The sequence below is a fragment of the Echinops telfairi genome, unplaced genomic scaffold (assembly GCF_000313985.2).
Source record: "Echinops telfairi isolate 266 unplaced genomic scaffold, ASM31398v2 ScPeMD7_70;HRSCAF=299, whole genome shotgun sequence".
Lineage (NCBI taxonomy): Eukaryota > Metazoa > Chordata > Mammalia > Afrosoricida > Tenrecidae > Echinops > Echinops telfairi.
Window position 1 is genome coordinate 25,762,699 of NW_022103968.1, and position 17,167 is coordinate 25,779,865.

General features: G+C 44.5%; 1 protein-coding gene across 2 annotated transcripts in view; it reads left to right on the plus strand.

Moving 5' to 3' along the window:
- NT5C2 (5'-nucleotidase, cytosolic II) overlaps window positions 1–12,469 on the plus strand; it is a 156,482-nt gene extending 144,013 nt beyond the window's left edge. For both annotated transcript variants that reach the window (XM_045291580.1, XM_045291581.1), the window contains 13 exons: window positions 262–353; window positions 489–546; window positions 1,552–1,645; window positions 2,253–2,306; window positions 4,155–4,238; window positions 7,709–7,750; window positions 8,724–8,831; window positions 9,100–9,166; window positions 9,686–9,856; window positions 10,876–10,927; window positions 11,037–11,097; window positions 11,205–11,381; window positions 11,848–12,469. In XM_045291580.1, coding sequence (XP_045147515.1) covers window positions 262–353; window positions 489–546; window positions 1,552–1,645; window positions 2,253–2,306; window positions 4,155–4,238; window positions 7,709–7,750; window positions 8,724–8,831; window positions 9,100–9,166; window positions 9,686–9,856; window positions 10,876–10,927; window positions 11,037–11,097; window positions 11,205–11,381; window positions 11,848–12,081 — 1,294 coding nt within the window. In that variant the 3' untranslated portion in view covers window positions 12,082–12,469. The remainder of the gene's footprint in view (window positions 1–261; window positions 354–488; window positions 547–1,551; window positions 1,646–2,252; window positions 2,307–4,154; window positions 4,239–7,708; window positions 7,751–8,723; window positions 8,832–9,099; window positions 9,167–9,685; window positions 9,857–10,875; window positions 10,928–11,036; window positions 11,098–11,204; window positions 11,382–11,847) is intronic.
- The last annotated feature ends 4,698 nt before the right edge of the window (window positions 12,470–17,167 follow it).

Below are 17,167 nucleotides of genomic sequence, written 5' to 3' on the forward strand. Positions count from 1 at the left end.
GCTATCTGTACCAATGTACATCCTCTGGTCTAGCCAGATTTGCAAGGCAGAATTGGGATCATGATATTGGGGGGGATGAAGCATTAAAGAACTAGAGGAAAGTTATATGTTTCATCGTTGCTACCCTGCACCCTGACTGGGTCATCTCTTCCCCCAAACCCCTCAGCAGGGGGGTGGAATGAATTTTTGAGTGATGATTGTATCCCATGATTATTTTGCTAATTATTTGGCCATCAGTTGATTTTAAAATTTTTCTTTCAGACCAGAAACTAGAGAGCAGTATCCAAATAAATTTATCCAACGGGATGACACCGAGAGATTTTACATTCTGAACACGCTGTTCAACCTGCCAGGTAGACACATTCTGTGCTTATCGATACTGATGCTTCCTCTTCTTTTCTGACCACTTGTCGTTGCTCAGGGAGATGATGAGATAACCTCGAATTGTTTTACTTAGCACTTATGAATATCTATTCTTCATTTTTCAGAGACCTACCTGTTGGCCTGCCTAGTAGATTTTTTTACTAATTGTTCCAGATATACCAGGTATGTGTATACAATCTATAATTTTCCTTTTTCCAATTGATATTTTAATGAATTTACAGGGTTTTAGAGAACTGGCCATTGTAGGTCTTTTCTGCTTTTCTAAAGTGAATTTAGTGCTAGTGAGAGATGCCACATTGCCAGCCTGAGGGATGGGACGGCACCAGCAGCTCCATGCAGGCTCTCACCTCCCACACGGCCCCTCTCCTTGCCAGTGTGCTGCAGCCATGGTGGAAGGGACCACTTCTGATTGGCTCTCCTGGGAATGAAGACGCCAGCAGAGGTGCTAATTGTGACAGCTGAGTGGGAGGTTTGTGTGATGGTTATCTGTCCAAGCAGAATTACACTGAAACCCCCAACTCATTTCACAGCAGCTACCCAGGAGCCAGTCAGGGATGGTCAGGAGTTTCAGGCCCAGGCCCAGCCAGAGTGGATTCATTGAGGAGCAAATAGGACTCATTTTCCCTGAAGTAAATATGTGCCAAGTCTTGAACAGGTTATTCTCTCCTTGTGGGGAGACTTGCGCAGTGATGACGGCAAGTGTAACCATGTAAGTCAGAGTGTGCTAACTGCCTATCTGCCTAGGCTGTAGCCACTTCAGGGCACAAGATTTGGTGGAGTGCTGAGTCACGAAGCTGAATAGAAAACCGGTTATGCCTTTACAGCTAGGGACAAAAGGATGGGGAAATCCCAAATTAATAATTTTGTTTTTAAATGTTTCTTTGATGGGAGTCTTTTTGGGGTTTTTTAATGAAGAATTTTAAAAGCCTGATATTAGGAACCTTGACCTTTTAGCTTTCACTTATGCATTCTTCTCTCACTTTGTACTTACTCAAAATTGTAATACTCTAGCCAGTTTTGGCAGTTCAAATTTGGGTTTTCCAGTAGGGACTATTCATTTTCCTAATCAGACACAAATTAGCCATGTGATACGGAACCTTTGGCCCCGGGCAGTTTTTGATAATCTTTGTATTTACCCTCTTTTGGACTCCCTGTCTCTCTCTGCAGCTGTGAAACCGGATTTAAAGATGGGGACCTCTTCATGTCCTACCGCAGCATGTTCCAGGATGTAAGAGATGCTGTGGACTGGGTTCATTACAAGGTACCTGAAACCTGCTCCTTTACCTGCTCACCCCCTGCCGTTGTTTTATGGTCAGATATTTACTTTCCCAGGGCAAATGGATCCAGTAGTTTCCTTTGCCTAAAAAGGATTTCCCCTAATAATTGGTCTGCAGAATCTACTTGCTCCTGTCTCTGGCCCTCTGGCTTTAGAGGGAGTGCTGGTTTCTCCTCAGCACCGTGCTTAGCTTCAAGGTCTCTCTTGTATTTTAGTTTACCTCTCCCCAGACTTTCCTGGCACAGATGTTAGTGTTGAGCACTAAGCTAAACACTGATGTGAGTGATTGTGCCTGGTTTGTTTTGTTCAAGAACTTCTCCCCAACTAATAACAGTAATTAACATTAAATTTACTATAAACATTACTGAGTAGGAAATGTCTTTTGATTTCTAGTTTAAAATAGAACCAGTTTTATATTTTGAAGGCAAATTTTGGAGGCAGAATTGCAGCAACTCATACGTGCCATCATCTACTTTTCCAGTTTGGTAAATGCTTAAGAAAAGCATTTGAGTTGACAGTGTACAGAATTTTTCATATGAACCAAATGTTAATAGCGGATTTTGTTCTGACATCTCTTTCTTCTCCCCCCTAGGGTTCCCTTAAGGAAAAGACAGTTGAAAATCTTGAAAAATATGTAGTTAAAGATGTAAGTAATTTACCTTCTTTTGGAGGAAAAGAGGCCTGCACTGTAGCTTGCTTTCCTTAGCAGGGAAACCTAGTATAAGCCTCTTATAATGAAATGGCCATCGGAAAGTATTTTTGTCTTAACGCATGCCAAGTATATAATTGCCAGGAGTTTCCAGCCCTGGGTTTGTTGTTTGCATCCAGTCTGTCCGATGCCCCCTCCGCTCAGGACAGAGTAGAGGGATTCAGGGCTGTTCTCCTCAGGGAAGCACATTGCCAGCCGGGTGCTTTCTTTCAGAGCTGCTGGTGGCCAGTGGTCGAGTTTATGACCAGTGTGCCATCAGGCTTCCTTGTGAGAGTACAGGTCTCAGTAGCGTTTTTCCTATTTGTAGACAAAAGATGCCATATTTCATTTGTCCCTGTAACTAATTATAATGCTAGCAGAATGTGTATCACTGTACATATATATCACTATCCTAAGTGACTTCTACGCATTGTCCCACTCAATCTTCCTCGTGGCCCATAACTCATTCTTCTCTACTTTCATGGATGAAGAGACTGAGAAATACAGGGGACTGATTTGTCCAAGATGACATAGGTCATGAGTAGTGAAGCTAGGATTCACACCGGAAGCATCACCACTGTACTTGACCATCTCAAAAATGATGTGCCTATATGTGGTTGTTAATTAAACTAGTTTAACATATCAGCAGAGAATATCAAGGAAAGCTTAGAAAATATCCTAATTCAGGACTGTAGTAAATTCCTAAAAATTAAAAGCTGCTAAAATTTCCAACAACAGAAAAATCTATAGTTAATAGTACTTATCCCAACTTAAAGAGTTTTGATTACTGTAGTTATATGATAACATTAGAAGCTGGGGGAATGGTATAGGGAAACACTGTGTGCGATTTTTCCTTACATATAAAAAATGCACGCACACACACAAAATGAGCTGTCCCCCCTTCTTCCTATAGAGTATAAGTAGCAGTCCTTAATATTTTCTCAAAGCACCTTGTTTGGTAAAGCTGTTCTGTTTTCAGTCTGTTTCTACAGAAAGCACTGCGCGGGGAGGGCTGCTGCAGGGACTCAGTGGATCTCAGACGGTTTACTGCAGGAGAGAAAGGGTGTCTCTCTCTAGGGATAACGAGTTGAAATTTCTTCCTTGATGCGTAGGTGCAGGTCTGGGCATTTCTAGATGACAATCCTATATATATACATATATATATATATCATGGCACTTCATTCACTGTGTCCATTTTGGTGGTTTTGGTATCTACTGATGGTACTGGAACCAATTCCCCTTGGACAGCCAGGATGACTATTTTATTGGTGATGCTTAAAACCAGATTCTTCTGATCTGGAGCATACTAACTCCCATACATGTCAACGCTGTCTGCCTTCAAGTTGATTGTAACTCATAGCAACCCTACGGGGTTCTGAGGGTGGAAGTTGTTTAGGGAGCAGACAGTTGCATCTCTCTCCCGGAGCATCTGGTTGGTTTGAATTGTGGACCGTGCCGTTTGCAGCCTGTTGTTTAACCCGCCGTGCCACTAGCAGCTCCTTTGGAGAGGTGGCAGTTTAAATGCTTTTCTGAGGCAAAGATAGCGAGGGCTTGTTCACAACCCTATAATATGTACATTTAATGTGCAAGTCTTTGTGATGTATGTTGGTGTGCTGTAGATGCTACTACATTATTCATACATACAGATAAATATGGAGTTTTAGCTGTAAAATTTGAACACACCCTACAAGGAATCTTCCTATTTCCATGGACACAAAATGCCCTATCTAGTACCGGACTGCTGCCCAGTACGAATCTCAGCCTCTGTCGGTGAGTTTCTCTTACACGTTTCTTCTTACGTTTCAGGGAAAACTGCCTTTGCTCCTGAGCCGGATGAAAGAAGTAGGGAAAGTGTTTCTTGCCACCAACAGTGACTATAAATATACAGATGTGAGTGTTGAATATTCATATTTATCTGTCCAATTATACTAAGGAACTTTAATTCTTTGACCTAAAAAGAAATGGTGAAGGTAATGGGAAGGGTAGTAGTTTATTAAGTGAGAATAGTTTTTTTACCCTTTCAATTTGAAAGCAGAGTGGGAAAAGCTGAGCCAGAGGAACTCACGTTTTTTCTAAGTACAGGTTCCGCCCCCCGCCCTCTGAAGTGCTGTAAAGCACAGAAGCAACTGCCATTAAAAATAGCTGGGGGGAATGAGCTGATTAACAGTGAGTACAAGAAAGAAGAACATGTTCTAAAATCGGCTGTGGTGATGATTGTACAACTCTTCTTACTGTGACTTAACGACTGAAATGGGTGTGAATTAAATACCAATAAAGCCTACCAAACCATCCCCCAAAAACGCATCAACCCTAAAAGAACCCAGCACGTTTTGTTCACAGACTCAGTTCGGAGCTGAGATGCTGTGTCCCCCTGGCAACAGCAGTGACATCACTTGTGCTGCTGGGGGTGGGTGCTGCCTCTGTAGTGGCTTGTTGCAAAATAAATGAATGTTAGTTTCACTTTTCACGCCCCTCCCCTTCATAAACGCAGGAGTCGACTTCAGGTTTCTTGAAGACTGCACTAATGTGGTCTTTAGTGTGGGGGGAAGTGGGAAGATGACCTGTATTTGTGGAACCTTCATTGTTTTAATTACAATGTTATCCCTGATGACAATTAGCTACTTAGGGGATGTAAACTTTGAGCTACTTAAAGCATTCATGTTGACCAAGCATCATCTACATAAAGCCAAGCGATCATTACGTTGAGTTTGCCTGCAGTCTTGCACCTTATTTATGCATTTTCCCTTGCTCTTTTGAAGACCCCCAGCACAGTGGACATGCAAAGATGTTTGACTCTTAGCCATCAAAATGTACCACTGCAATTTTATTGTATGATTGAAGCGATATGGAAATACTGATTTAACTCTTTTATTAAAAAGAAAAACATTTTAAAATTGTGTTAGTGTGAAGGTTAACATAGCAAGTTGGTTTCCCATCCAACAATTTATACACGTTTTGTTTTGTGTTATTCCTTGCCATCCCCTCGTGTTTCCACTCACCCACATTTTCTGGCTCTTCCTTCCTCTGAACTTGGTTTTGGGGCCATTGTTGCCCTATTGGTCTCTCGTTAGGTAAACAGTATCACAATGTTTGCTTTATAGGCTTGTTTATTTGACTAAAGGTACTCTCTGAGAGAGGTTTTTATCAGTCTTTAATCAGACCAGTAAATCTGATCTTTTATGATTTTAAAATTTTGTTCTACATTTTTCTCTCTCCCTGCCCAAGATCTTCTGTGGTGATCCTAATGAGAGTAGTCCGTAGTTGTAACTGGGCACGATCTAGTTCTGCTAGTGGAAGCTGTGGTTCACTGGTCCTCTGAACAAATTGTTTCCTTGAGCCTTAGTTTTCTTTACTCCTCTCTGTTCCAATCAGAAAGGGAACAGTAGTTGTATCAGAAATGGCTACATATAAACTTTGAAGTTCCCAGTCGCTACTCATCGAGACAATAGGATGTTTTTATGATGTACCTCTCGCTTCTAGTCCTAAACCCCCAAGACAGTTATTCAGTCCCTTGGGGTGTTTGGTTTTGACTAAGAAGTTTGCATAACTTTACCTCTTGGATGTTCTGTATACCTGGATATAATTTATAGCATGTATAAATAATGTACGTGGAAAATGTCCTTTGCTAAACCTGTATCCTCAGATGTTTGTGGATGTACCCGCATCTGTAGGATTTTGTCTGTAATTGGATTTACCTTTGTTGCTTTTAACTCTTAGATACTTGCTAGTGTCCTCCTTTGCCAGGATCGTATTGTGCCACCACTACCCCCACCTCCACCCCCTTTCCTTTTCACCTTAGTACATGTCCACTACCATCACGGTAACCATCAAAGACTGTTTCTTCTAGGGTAGAAACCTTTTCTTGACTTTTTATAATTGTAGTTTTGTGATCGACTTACCTTAGTTAGCAAAATGTTTTCCAGGTTCACCCATGTTGTAAGATGCTTTTCAGATAACGTTACTATTTAATGCTGCATACTATTCCTCTGTGTGTGTGTTTATCCATTCACCTGTTGGTCACTTAGGTTATGTCTATCAGTTGTGAATAATGCCGTCATGAATATGGCTAGATGTACATCTGTGTCACTGCCCTGTTCTCTAGCATATATGAGGGCAGGTCAGAGTATTGCTGCTAGGTTTCAAGACATACATGCCTGGTTTTATTATAAACAAAACACGCTTAAACATGTATGTCTCTGAAATCAATGGATGCTTGGCTTCAGACAAGTATGCTCAGTAATACTTCTGTCCTAGTCTTATTAGAGCATCTTTTAAAAAATTATTTTTGTGCCATGGGCAGAAAGCTCAAGTGGAGAAATTCCAAAATCACTGACACTTGGGAACAAGTTTATAGGTCTGCTACCCCACATACAAGAGCTGGTTTTCAAGGACTTGGGAAGACTTCAGAGATGATTCAAGAGCGGGAAGACCATTAGCTCTGAGGAAGTCTATAGAATCACCATTAAATGTGACAGCTATTGAAGTGGGGACCTCACACGGTTCAGCATTTTTAAGGTAACAGTGACTTCAGTAAAAGCTTTCAACTTGACAAGTTCCCAAAGTGGGTGAAGATCATTTATTTGGAAAGCTGATCTATCAACTAGCAAGAACAAAAGAAATGAAGACAATTGTAACCAGGGACATGTCTTGGATTGCCAATATGATCCAGAGAGCAAGGTCTGATCAAAAGAATGGCTTCTGAGGGACCTACTAGGCCAGTTATGTTCAGTTAGCGAAAACAGGTACTAATGAAAACTTTCATGAAGTATTTTATAGAAGTTAGCCGTATATATTTATGTTATAAATTGGGAAGATTGCACTTAGGTCTTCGATCCATATTGAGTTTTATATTCAGTGTGAGGTTTTACATAGAGATTGATTTAATCTAATCTTTTGCTGTACAAGTAAGTAACTCAACTCTCTCCAGTCTGTTTATGTAAAATACTGGGTTATTTAGTCATCTAAAACTGCTGGTTGGTGGGTCTAGAACTGGTGGTAGTGCGACCAGGGCAAAGTGGGTCTTCTTTCACATGTCATTCATTTTCCTTTTGCCCTGACCTCGACGGCCTCTTAGCTCCAAATGTGTTTCAGAGGCCACTAGGAGAAGGGATATATGGATGAATCACATCTCTTAAGAGTGCAGTGTGTGTCTTACCTGAGACCATCAGAAGCATTCTTTTTTGGAGGGTGGGGGTGGATGGTGGGGAAGGTATGATGCGGCATTGCTTTCTGGCTTCCAAGACTGGTGAATTGAAAGACATGTTTTATAAAAAGCTTATGTATGCCTTTTTAAAAATTAGATGCCATGTGTCTTTTGTAGTAGTAGTATATGAACTTTGTTGCTTTTTTTTCCCTTCTAGAAAATTATGACGTACCTGTTTGATTTCCCACATGGCCCCAAGGTAATCTATAGAACTTACAGACAGTGCATTTACTTACCCTGAAATACTGAGAGGAAGGAATTGGTCAGCGGTTAAAGGTTCCCATTAACAGAAGTAACCTAGGCACCAGTAGAATTTAAAGTCACTAACAATTTGAATACTTTGTAATAAATAAAAGCAGTATGTATTCATGTGGTATTTAGTGGAGTGGGATCAGAATAATATGTCCAAGAAGCTTGAAGCAGCATTGTTAAATTTGCACAGCAACATAAAGGAATCTTCCAGGCTGAGGAAGACATGTGCTTAAAAGCAACTTGAATGTGTACATTCTAGACAACTTCTGTGTTCTGCTTAGTTATTGCTGAGTTTGAATGCTGAGAGAACAGATTTAGCTGAGAAGTCCTTATTGCTGCAGTATAGCTGCACTCAAATGGAAAAACCACCCCTTACTACTGCATTGCATATTTGTGGGGTGTTGGTACCCAGTTTCTGTGACTAACTGTCAGGTTGAGCTCACTGCGTGGTGTGCTGTGCTCTTCAGTTCAGTGGTAAAAGTGTATTGCCATAAGTCCTTCTCAGGCTAGAAATAATTCTGAGTCCGTGTTTACAATTCAAGCCAAAGGCCAATAGAGATATCATTCTGAGAACAGAGCTAGTGAAGTTGGCTAATAACAATTCCATGTTCCTTTGTACAAATTAGTGCTAACGCTGCATCTCCCCCAGCGAGCCTGCTTTCATGTTTTACATTGCTGTGAAGTCAATTACTGGCATCCAGTAGTAGATAGAGATTATTAGTCATTGATTTTTATTACCTACCTCTTACCTGCTTCTAAAGCTGTGACTTATAATAGAACACAGTACATTTTTGACACTTTTTGGAGGAGGGTGGCAGTCTGGCTTATCCTTGAGTGTTTTACAGCCCTGTTTCTGGGTATTTGTGCCTTAAGGGAATGTGTGCTAGCTATGTCAGCTGCTGCTTTTTGTCCTTCCCCAGCCCGGCAGCTCCCACCGACCATGGCAGTCCTACTTTGACCTGATCTTGGTGGATGCACGGAAACCAATCTTTTTTGGTGAAGGCACAGTATTGCGCCAAGTGGATACCGTAAGTCAGAGGGTGTTCCGTATGCTGGTGTTCCGTCTTCCCTGGTTCTCCTTGCCCTGCTAAGATTCTCCCAATGGGAATGGTTGTTTAAATGAATTAGCTCTCTCTTTCTTTGGAAATAATAGGCTTTGAGTTTTAACCAAGGTAGTCAAACAGGCTGCTCAATCCAAAAAAATAAGTACCATCCATTTGGCTTGCTGACCATGTCATATTTTGGGTGGAAATTGTGATAGAATGGTGTTACGAAGCCCATATTCTCTTTACCCAGAAAACCGGCAAGTTGAAAATTGGCACCTATACCGGCCCCCTACAGCATGGCATTGTCTACTCAGGAGGTGAGTCCCAGCAGCCTTCACTGAGTGTCGATCCGCTCAGATCTCTTGGTGCTCTCCTAGCAGAGTGCCCCATAAACTTCCAAAGACGCCATTCACCTGTGGTGCGGCCGGGAGAAGGGCTGGAGAAGCTGTCAGCATGTCCCAGTGACTGTGTCCTGGAGGCATTTGGGATGACTCTCAGGTTTTCACGGAGCTTCATGGACACATTAGAAACCATTGAGCAAAACCACTTTAATGGCAGTTCCATGATGGGAAGTGGTGGAGGTGTGGGCTGTATTCACAAAAGCTGAGAAATAGTGTTGTTGCTCTTGGATTTGGTGATCAAGAGTTGTTAGTACAATGAAGCTGAAGACCTTGACTTAGAGGTGACTTGAAGATGGTGGGTCTTTGTCTTTAGAAGCAGTGACTGTTCTTCCAGGCTCCCTCACCTAAGAATCAAGTGTACTATCTGCGCAGCTTTTAATGCGATGATTTTAATATGGAGACGTTTGAGTTTCCTCATTGTTCATTCTGTTCCAGGTTCATCTGATACAATCTGTGATCTGTTGGGAGCAAAGGGCAAGGACATTTTGTATATTGGAGATCACATTTTTGGGGACATTTTAAAATCAAAGAAACGACAAGGGTGGCGAACTTTCTTGGTGATCCCTGAACTCGCACAGGAGCTGCATGTCTGGACTGACAAGAGTTGTAAGGAACCACTACATCTGACTTTATATCTAAACAGCCAACTTTCAATCAGTCCACATTTTCTTGTTTAGAGGGGGTGGAGATCAGAGGTGGTCAAAATGTGAGCCCTGTGCCTAAACCTCTTTCCAGTTGAAGAGCTGCCTTTCCCGGTTCACGTCTTAGCGACTGGACTCCACAGTTCTGGCCCTTGTTCTTCCACCAGACCTAACGGTTCCAGGCTCCCAGCTCATCTCTGATTCTGGGGCAGTGACGGCTCTGAATGTTAATCACCTCCCAGTTGCTTTCATTTGTTGTTCTGAGAAGTCGCAAATGAAGCAAAATGCCTCTTCTGAATTCAGCCGAGTTTCGGGGTTGGGTGCACCCGCAGTGTGGTGCAAGAAAACTCAGCCCACCTGAGGGGGGCAGTCCTGGCTCCACCACTTAGTCCCCACACGCCTTGGGAAAATTAGCATGTAATAAAGTCAATGAGAATTCACTTAGGTAGTGACAGCCCTACCTCATTTATCACATTCAATGAGCTCGGGCTCAATTCTCTTGGGAAGCCCGGGCAGGGACACAGAAAGTGTGCAATCAACCTGGCTGTCCGTACTCAACAGTGGGATTTTCTTCTGGCCAGCTTTTCACCCATTTTCTGCATTGCAAGTCAAATCTATCTAATGGATTTGGCTTTGCTATTTCCTGGACCTGTGACTATGGGCAAGTCTCCCAATTCTCTTTTCATCTGAAACCGGAACTGCTAGCACTTGCCCTGAGAACATGGGTTGGCATTAGCTAGAACCCAGCCTGTGGTGGGAGAGACTTGTGGGTAGGGGGCCAGGCAGTTAGAGGAAAGGCTGTCCACAGCTTGGGGGTGGGGGACGACAGCAGGGAATGAGGTGTGTGTCCTGTGTACCGTCAGCACACCAGGCTTTACTTTTCTGTCCTGACTGCCACCTCGCCATCATCTAGTTTGGGTAACAATTAAAAACTGGGTGCATATTATCTAAGATGTTTTTCTTTTCCTTCCAAATCCTAATTAGCACTGTTTGAAGAGCTTCAGAGTTTGGATATTTTCTTGGCTGAACTTTACAAGTAAGTTTCCTAATTCTAAAATCGTCCTCCCTAAAAGCCTTTCTTTCGGCAGTCATCTAGCTGGAGGAGATGCCCTGGCTATGGGCTTCACGGGGTTCTCTCTCTGCAGGCACCTTGACAGCAGCAGCAACGAACGTCCCGATATCAGCTCCATCCAGAGACGCATTAAGGTATGCAAATGGGCTTTCTGGGAAAACTTGAGGCATAAGTTTAGTCTAAATGATGCACATAGCCAGTGTTTGGTCCCTATGAGCTGAAAACCAGTCTTGTTTTGTAGAAAGTAACACATGACATGGACATGTGCTACGGGATGATGGGGAGCCTGTTCCGCAGCGGCTCCCGGCAGACCCTCTTTGCCAGTCAGGTGATGCGCTATGCGGACCTCTATGCAGCGTCCTTCATCAACCTGCTGTACTACCCATTCAGTTACCTCTTCCGAGCGGCCCACGTCTTGGTGAGTCACCGCACCCTTAGCTGTCAGTCTCAGTAACACACACATCCATCCTAGTGGATGGCACTAGAGACTTATTTTACCAAACATTTTTGACCTGTGGTGGGCACAGCGCACAGGCAGGTTAAAGGGTTGCACAGTAGGCATCTGATAGACGGAACTTACTGTGCAACCCTGCTCTCTGAAATCCACTCTACTGAAAGTTGTGCTTGGGTGTGTTAGCACACATTGAGAGAGGGTGTTTTTAAAAGTCCTGGCGCTGACCTGTTTGCGCCTGTGGTGAAATAAAGTTCTCTCCTCACCCATCTTATTAGATTCTACGTTGCAGTGTCCAGGGGCAGGAAGGCAGGGGAGGGATGAGTGTGGTACGCCATCCTGGGAGGGAGGGCTGCATCCTAGACACAGCAGGGCCCAAGGGCTTGGGCGGCAATGACGGCATCGCTGTGCTGAGCTGCTGGCTTTTCCCTAGATGCCGCATGAGTCCACAGTGGAGCACGCACACGTTGATGTCAACGAGATGGAGTCCCCCCTTGCCACCCGTAACCGCACCTCCATGGATTTCAAAGACACTGACTACAAGAGGCACCAGTTGACACGGTCAATTAGTGAGATTAAGCCTCCCAACCTTTTCCCACTGGCCCCCCAGGAAATCACACACTGCCATGATGAAGATGATGATGAGGAAGAGGAGGAGGAAGAATAAGAAGGAAAACCAAACAAGTTCTGGCAGGCCTCACAGGAGCAAAGGCTGTCCTGTTTGGCTGGGTACTGGTGGGGGAGGGTGAGTCCATCAAGGTATATGGGGCGGTTGTTGAAGACTTTAAAATATGCTAATCATAGAGAGATACTTGTTTTAGTTTTGTGTCCACTCTTGGCAGATGGTTCATTATTGTAATGAAGAAAGTAAAGTCAGGCTGAACTGCATACAGGTGGCTCCCATCCTGTGACACTTGTCTCCTTGTCTTTTCACACCATCAGAACAAGGAGGAGGATGGGAAGAGATGATCTGGAAATGCCGTAATGTTACCATCTTTTTCATTGATTACACAGTATTGTCTATCCCTGGAGAACGTAAATTGTTTCCATTCTCACATGGTCTATGCTTGGGTCATCGTCGTTTCCCTTGAGAAGCCTGTATGGGGCACTAGTCCAGCTTTGCCCATTGGTGGCTGTGCTGTGCTTTGTGGCTGCTAGCACCAGTGCTACCAGGAAGCTTGCTCTCCACTGTGGTAAATCCGTGGGCGAGTTTTTGGTAGAAGACAAAGGAGCAAGCCCCAGGGAAGGAAGGCGCCTCTTGCTGACTTTCCTGCATAGCTGAACCCACCTAGCAGTGGGCCACAGAGAGGTGGCCCGAGCTGCTGGTTCCAGGTTCTCCCCTCCAGGACCTAAGGGCTGTGTTTCAGAGGTGAGCGTGGGAAAGCGCTCGAGGGACTTCAGAATGAAGGAGAAGAATTCACTCTCTCTAGTGGCACCAACTCCTTGTTTGGAACAAGGACGACTCATGACTTTTATATATTTCCTTTCATTCTTAAGGCTATTGGTCCGGAGGGGAAGGTTGTGATAGATTGGCTGCTCTAGGGCTCAATGAAGTATATTTCTAATACGGACTTTGACCCACTTCCTGCATACAACTGTAATAGGTACCAGTCACTGAATGGCTCAGTGAAATCAATTTAAAATCTTTTTTTTTTAAAAAGCCAAATATGCCCAGATCCCTTTTAGTTAAAAAAGAATTATTAAATAACAATCAGACTCATTAAAAATTATGCACATGACACTTCATAAAACTCACCACTGCTGTCAGTCCCCTGGGATTCCCACGGCTGTGTACCGGCATAGAAGCAGACGGCCGCATCTCTCCGGTGAGGGTCAAGTCATAGCAACCTTTCTAGCACTTTGTCTGCCACAGGTTTTTTCCCCCCAAAAGAAACCATTTTGGAAAAGCACTGCGAATTAAGGAGGTTTTCCTTTAACATTCACATATAGCTAGGAAAAACTGGTCAGTAACTTAGCCAAAGCCAGTGGCACTCCCTCACCAGTTCTAATGTGTGCCTCTAAGGTACGTTGTACCAAGAAACACTTTCTAATTGGTATGGGGAATAGAGCTACTTTAAAGTATCAGAAGTGCTATTACACATTAAATGCGATCTGTCCACATTAAACGCCGTAGGGAGTATGTGGTCACCCAGGTATGACGACACACCTAAGACGGAGGTGTTTCCCAGTCGGACTTTCATTTCTGTGTGGTTCATCACAACGACAGTTAACTCACAATGGCTTGTTTACGTTTGTTAACCTTTCAGAGTGAGAACCAACAGGGCTGCTCTGCTGCCGTTTGTCCAGGGCCTACGTAAGCTTCTTTTTGGCCCGAAGACTCTGCTGGGGCAGATACAGAAAAACAGAGTACTGGGATAGGCAAGCACTGATCCCAATCACAGCTCCCCACAAACCACCCAAATGAATCTGCACAAAGCCAGGCACCCAGAGCAGTGCCTCCTCCCAGTGTGCTGGTCTGGATACTGGTTAGAAGGGTGGTGTGAGCAGGTCCCCAGACAGGTGCTCAGCAGCACAGCTGTAGTGGGGTTATCTAACGTGACTTCTCTGCTGCAGATAGGTGAGCTGAACCTGAAACGTTACTCTTCCTTTTTTAATAAAAACAGTTTTCTAACATGAATCTAAACCTGCATCTGTAGGCATCTTGAAAACCCACGTACTTTTGGACTTTGTACCAGGTACCCTCTTTGGGCACTCATTGAACTGGCAGCCTGCCAGCACTGGGATGCTGAGCCCCCAGGCTTGGCCCAGGACACAAACCTCTGCAGAGCTGCTCAGGCCTGGCAGGGAAACTCAGGACAGCTGTTTAAAGCCAAGAATGCATAGGGTCCTGCTAAGATTTTCCCACTAAACACACAGCTCGGCCAGACCTCAGATCACAAAGTCCGCCCCTCAAGTCTAACCACTGCCTAGAACCAGACTAACTCAGCGCTACAAACCTTTAAATCATGCTGGTGTTATTTTTAAGAAACTACTTTAAAAAGCTACATATAGTTCCATGTCAGAATTAAAAATACTTTACCTATGTTTAAATATTTCTAAGATTTATTGATTTAAGGCATTTTGTCAACAGCTTTAAAACGCCACAGCACTTCCAGGCTGCGGGGGCACTTAAAACTCTGCTTTTTGCCACAAATAGGCCCAAGACAAACAACCGCATACTTTAGTCTGCTTTGGGGTAGCAGCCTGTCCACATTCCACGTTATGGAAACTATTTAATCTCTGTTTGATGGGAAAAATGGTAACTATAGGGATCCAGCTATTGCCAGTTAATTGGCCCGAGTCCTCCAGGAGGAACGAAAATGCTGACAGCCACTTGGTTTAGTAAAATAACACAATACTGATGTTTCTGACAATATTCTTTCTTGTGACTTAACACATACAACTCTCCTTAAAGACCTGTCCTCAAATGGAACAATTTTAGATGGTGCACAGCTTCGGTGGTACCCCGAGAGTGACCCCTCTACCGTGGGGCAACTGGAGTGGCCATGACAAAAAGGTGCGCCCTGCTACCCCAGAGCCAGGGCACCATTCCCTCCCCGGCCAGCTCATGCCCAGGAGCCTGGCTGTTCGTCCGGCAGTGCATCTCCTGGTTCTCTCAGTGCTGGGTGGTGACAAGTGGCACCTACAGAGCCTGGGTTTGTTTACAGGATGAAGAACAGCCCTTTCTTCAACCCCGGTGCTGTCTTCACCCCAAGGTCCCAGGACTCAGACTTGTTCCAACACAGGTGCATCATTGAATAAAAGCTATGCGCAAGTCTATAGGTAGGCTGCTATGAATAATTTTGATTTAAGGGAGGAAAACAGGTATTTCCAATTAACCACTTTTAAGCTGCTCTAGGGAATCTATTTCTCAGTTTCAGACAAAATGACCAGTCTGACCCGATTCCTTTGCTCCATTAAAAAAGTGAGTACACGAATTAAATCAAGTACAATGAATGATATCTCCACATGCTCCACTGCCTTAATGCTTTTGAAAGCCAGCCCTCACCGGGGATGTAGAAGAGGCCCAAGAAGTCTGGGCTGAGAAACCGTCCCACCACAGCCTGGAGCCTGGGCAGCCCAGGGCACATTCTTCCCATGGAAGACGGCAGTCGGCCTCCAAGTTGCTCAAGTGCTTGAGATACTTGGAAAGAGGATTTGCCAAGCAAACCTTCGCGCACTGGGAAGTCTGCCTTTTGTCCGGGGGTTCTCACCAGATAGTCTTTGACTTGTGGGTCCAAGGAATTTGAAGTGGCTTTATTCTGGGAGCTTCTGCCCTCAAGCTGGTGATGTAGGTGAAGCTGGCTCAAGCTAAAACACCTGTCAGTCTTCTGCCCGAGCTCCACGATCAGATACCCTCGCAGAAAAGGCACTCGGGCATCCCCTCTAGCCACCCCTTGTCCTGAGACTTCTTGACAGCGCAGATGTGAGGCCCTTGGAAGGAAAAGGAAACCATCAAAATGCAAAGAAAGCAGGACAGTTCATTTAGCCATCTAATTCAGCTTTTTTGGCTTTAAAGGACATCTCTTTATTAAATTTAACTCTCTTTAGAAAGTGTAAGTTTCTAGCAATCAACCCCAGACTCTAAATTTAAAGTTCACTCTGTTCACCCACTTTGTCCACAAGCCCCTCACTGAGCTCTGCATCTCGGAAGTGCGAGCTGAGAAGGGGCGTTGAGCACTCTGCCCTGGGAACGAGAGACCCGAGTCCAACACAAAGCTAAGAGAAGACACGTGTCCCACATGGACAGGGAGAATCCCAGGCCTGCAGTAGAAAAGTATTGTCATTTTCTTCAGAGCATTTCCTGATTCACGCTCACAACTCATCTAGGCAAAACAGTGGCGCAGGAAAAACCAAAGCCAAGCCACAGCTGGGAGTGGATGTGCTGAAAAGTGATTTGCCTTCCCCAGCCTGGCTGCTGCTTTCTCTCCTCAGGAAAGCAAACGTACTCCCAAGAAGGTAACGCTTTCCTAGAATACAGTTACAGACCGCCGCCTCCACTCTGGAAGCCAGAGCAATGACCGGGTCTTCGAAGGCTTCGGTGGGAGGAGGCTGGTCAGACAGTGTGCCAAAGCCAGTCTTCCTCCACTGAAACGCCCCCATGCCACAAGTAAGAGATGGCAAACTTCATAGCTACTTTGATATGGTTGGAAACATAGGCATTAGTAAGAGGCTCAATTCTTTGGACTGTAAAGGGAAAAAGGAATAGTCCCAGTAAAAGACGTAGTCAAGGGCTGGGACAGAGATCTTCAAGATCCTGTCACAGGGCTGAGGACCATCGGTAGAGGGCTAAAAGTTGTGGAACAGGAAGGGGGCCCTACACGGACTTACCGGGGAGCCTCTGTGCACACCACACCCATGACCGGGGATTTTCACTTCAGGGCGAACCATCGATCCTGCTCCGACCTTTGTCCAAGGGTTAGTGTAACAGGTGAGCAAACTTGGTTATCTTCAAGAGCCCATGGAAAGGCCTGAATGGGCTTATCTTAGAAGGCAGGAACAGCTGGTGCTCCAGCTGAACTGTTGTGGGGTGATGCAAGTGGCTACCTGCACTCGGGTCTTGGGATGAGCAAAAGGTGAAGGGCTTACAGCCCTTGTGCAGAATGCAGTCACCATCTCACATTGGCTTCCCCAGCCTGTAACCTGGAGGCACAAAACTAGAACCCACATTTAATACATGACTTGGGGGTCAATGTCCGAAGAAAAAGTACTGCTGTGCTGCCTAATGGGACTAGCCCTAGCATCATGGCACC